This window comes from Vollenhovia emeryi, unplaced genomic scaffold, assembly GCF_000949405.1.
Source record: "Vollenhovia emeryi isolate VEMERY1.0 unplaced genomic scaffold, V.emery_V1.0 DF941151.1, whole genome shotgun sequence".
NCBI lineage: Eukaryota > Metazoa > Arthropoda > Insecta > Hymenoptera > Formicidae > Vollenhovia > Vollenhovia emeryi.
Genome location: NW_011965215.1, coordinates 1999 through 5959, shown reverse-complemented (window position 1 = coordinate 5959; position 3961 = coordinate 1999). Strand labels below are relative to the sequence as shown.

General features: G+C 48.4%; 1 protein-coding gene across 1 annotated transcript; it reads left to right on the top strand.

The window, feature by feature from the left end:
* Nucleotides 1–540: 540 nt before the first annotated feature.
* Nucleotides 541–2209, top strand: LOC105571131 (matrix metalloproteinase-18-like). The gene is made up of 2 exons (XM_012028603.1): nt 541–1031; nt 1075–2209. Exons 1-2 carry the CDS (start codon nt 541–543, stop codon nt 2207–2209), a joined length of 1626 nt encoding a protein of 541 aa, XP_011883993.1.
* The last annotated feature ends 1752 nt before the right edge of the window (nt 2210–3961 follow it).

Here is a 3961-nt window from a genome sequence, read left to right as displayed (position 1 = left end):
ACCAGCAGAGCGGGGGGAAGGTCCATGAGGATTTCCACCGGGTCAAAAAAAAACAAAAAAAAAGGCCCACGTGGAGGTGGGGTCCAAGCCCTCCTCCACACAGGTCCGCGCGGAGGATGGGGGCAATGCCCACCTTCCCGGACAGCATACCCGCGCTCCCGCGCCGCCACGCGGCGTCCTCGGTTACTACCGGCGCGCCATCGCGCAGAGCAACAGAGGCAATGAGTCATGCACGCGCGAGCCGCATGGATCCCCCGCCCCCCATCATAAGAGAGAGAATAAAATAATCGCGGAGAAAAAAACCCGGCTCGCGCGGCTGACAGTCTGACGTCAAACGCATGCAGCTATCGCGTACACTTGAAGACACAGGGGAAAGAACCGAGTATATAGGTTGCGCACACTGCGTGCGTACTATACTATAGGCCGGTTCTACCCCGGGAGCTCCGAGGAGTCGAAACCGGCTCGCGCGGCTGACAGTCTGTATAAAAGTCGCGCGCTGCGTCGTATTGTGACCACTAGAGAGAGCGAACGCGAGTCGCAATGTTGCCAAAAGTAGCCGTGCGCCTAATGTGGCTACAGATCCTGTATCTCCTCACCGTTAACGCTGACGGTGCCGTCGTCAACAATAACAAGAGAAGGGTGGTCGAAGAGAACGATGGAGTCGCGGGGAAAGAGAATATCGAAAATGGAGCCGCGGGGAAAGAGAATAACGAAATGGTAATACGATATCTGCAGAGATACGGGTATTTGAACGAGACGTTCGATAAGTTAGCGAACAGCGAGGATTCATTCGTTCTTCAACACGCAATCAGCTTGTTTCAAGAGTACTACAAATTACCCGTTACCGGCACGATAAACAACGAAACTCTAAACCTGATGAGTAAAGCGCGATGCGGTCTAGGCGACATAGCCAATTTCGGAGAGGAGGGTCAAAGGAAAGAACGTAGGTGGCCGAAAAAACATCTAACGTGGAATTTTCACTTAGCCAACAAGCCGCTCTTGGATACGACTCGGGCGGCGTTCGATATTTGGCAAGCGCATTCGACGCTAACGTTTGAGCGTGACGTGGTAAAGCCAAATTATTCTTCTATCGTGGCGCGCGGCCCATCACACGTTCGTCGAGTCGCGAAACGGTGAAGTTTGCACGAACCCTTTCGACGGTCCCGGCGGCACGCTGGCTCACGCCTTCTATCCCAATGGAGCGCCGGATTACACGTCGGAGATTCACGTCGACAAGACGGAACCGTGGTACATACATTTAGATACGTGTCCAGCGGACAAAGCGTATTTGCTATACTTGTTGACCCATGAAATCGGTCATGCGTTAGGACTAGATCATAGTACCAACAATGCGTCGATAATGTATTCGTTCGCACCAGTAGACCCCCGTCCCGTTGCGCTCAGCAACGAAGACATTTTAAACATACATAATTTGTACGGTGCTACGGATACCGACGTGTTACCGAAAAGGAATCCCATGCCACCACCGTCGCCGCATCCAACACCAAACGCTCCACCGGATCTATGCGCCTTGAAACGCGTCGACGCGATTCTGCTGTTGGAAAGACGAATGTACGTAGCATACGGAAAACATATATGGGCGATCGACATAGATGGAAAGACCTACAGCGAACCTATGCTGCTGTCCAACTACATGCCATTCATTCATTCGAACTTCACGCGCATCTCCGCCGCGTATCAAACGCCATCGGATCATCTGATTCTATTCGTCGACGATAAAATTTACAAAGTCAACTATCCCGACTTCACGCTAGTGTCAACGTGGCCGAGAACGTTTCGAGAATTTGGAATTCCTATGAATGCGAAAATAAACGCTGCCGTAAATACGAATAAAGGAAAATCGTACGTGGTGTACGACGGATATCTCGTCGGTGAGATAGACGACTGCTCCAACAGCATTAGCAAATTTCACACCATCGAGTCCATCTTTCCAGGTATACCGAATGGAGTGACGTCAATCTTCAGATACATCGACGGCAATCTGTATTTCACGACCCGACGACAATTTTACAAATTCAACGAGTTTAAGAAAACTGTACTAACGGCGGGTACGTTCGATCTGCGAATCGTCAACATTATTTGCCCGCGATACGACCTGTTGAAACAATTGCGCGATCTTCTCTATCGAATAGCGCGACCGAGCAATATACTCACTAACGACGACGACGACGACGACGATTACTATTAAGTATCTTTCATCTATCGAATAGCGCGACCGAGCAATATACTCACTAACGACAACGACGATTACTATTAAGGATTTATGTTAAAGGAAAATAAAAAACTAACACACACACATACTCGATTGTACCCGTCTTGTTTATTTATTCACCTCGTCCAAATATAAATAGGGGTACTGCGAAAGAACGCAATATCGTATACTTTATTTCTCGGTACATAGTAAAGATATATAACCGACAAAAGAAGTGCGAGACACGTTACGTATATAGATATAGTGTGCGGTTAGTCAAAGTGATAGGATATACATACACATTACGAGTGTGTCATGCAGCTCGGGCCTGCGGTTGCGGTTGCGGTACGCTTTCTTTTACGCTCCAGCTGCGCATCTTCGGTAATAAACAGATCGCGTGTCTCTCTCACGACTCCGTCAATACGTAGTAGATCGTTCGTCACAGCAGTGATCAACTGTTGCATCATTCGATGTTTGGTATTCATGGTTGACGCAGAATACAAAAATTGCCCTCGCAGCTTGGCGCGTCTCCACCAATTACGCTTATCCACAGCTTTGATATTCTCGACGTTGTATATCTGTATACGAACCAAGTGAGTATCCACCTCTCCCGGTGTTCTCATGATATGCAATTTGCCGTTGCACAGCCTCGTGATATTTTGCGGTATCGACTCCACACCGTGATTCGCGACCGACTCGAACGGCGAGTTCGAGGCAGGGTCGTGCTCGCACGCTTCATTCGCATCCAATGCTGCGGCTACGGGATCCGCTGACACGTTTGCCACGTACCGCCGATAATCGTTGATCCATGCACGATGCGAAGTCTCGGTCATTACACCTTTCATGAGCCGAGCGTGCAACTCCTTCGGAGCGGTGTTTCGGAGAAATAGTTGCATTTCCAGCGTAGGACACGTCGTATTCATTGGACCTTTCGTAATCAACAAGCTGTACACATCCATCAGAGTGTTTCATCGCGTTCCCCTCCCGCATACGTTGCGTGTTTTTGTGTGTCTTTCCACAATTCGTCATGTAACTCGATATCATTGCGATTAGCAGTCGTACATTCCGAGTCGCCGAAAAGGACGAATCCCACACCTCGTTCATAAGGTCGAATAAGGTGATGAATGACGACTCTGTGTAGTTGTCGTCAATATCCGGCACTATGATCTCCGCGAACCCATCATCATCATCTAGCAGTTGTGTTTCCTGTTCGTAACGCATACGAATTAACCCTTGTACAACAAACTAGGTCTTACATCGCCGCTACGAACCTGTACGTTGGACATGATGCTCGGTCGATCGCGATCGATGTATAATGCGACCAACGCCGCTCGTTCGCACTTTTATTCACTTCTTCGACGCCTGTGAGACTCTTGCTATTACATAGGTGTCTGTCTGTCTGTCTAATATGATGAAATAGGTACTCATCGCCTCAAGTTTACCAATTTGTAGGCGGTTACGCAATATCCTTGCAATTAGTGTACGTCTACGGTCAATTATCGCCCCCAAACATCCGTCCATGTGAACGGTATAAATTTATTGTCGGACATACGACATGTATTACCTATTAGGAGTATTATTCATCGCCGCACCTTTTCCCGATTTAGTCGTACGTTATCGCCCCCAAACATCCGTCCATGTGAACGGTATAAATTTATTGTCAGACATACGACATGTATTACCTATTAGGAGTATTATTCATCGCTGCACCCATGCCGCACCTTTTCCGGATTTGTAGACGTTTTACGC

Coding starts and splice junctions, on each gene's coding strand:
- LOC105571131 (XM_012028603.1), top strand. CDS start 541: ATGTTGCCAAAAGTAGCCGTGCGCCTAATGTGGCTACAGATCCTGTAT. Junction 1,032..1,074: donor CGGGCGGCGTTCGATATTTG/GCAAGCGCATTC, acceptor GACGTGGTAAAG/CCAAATTATTCTTCTATCGT.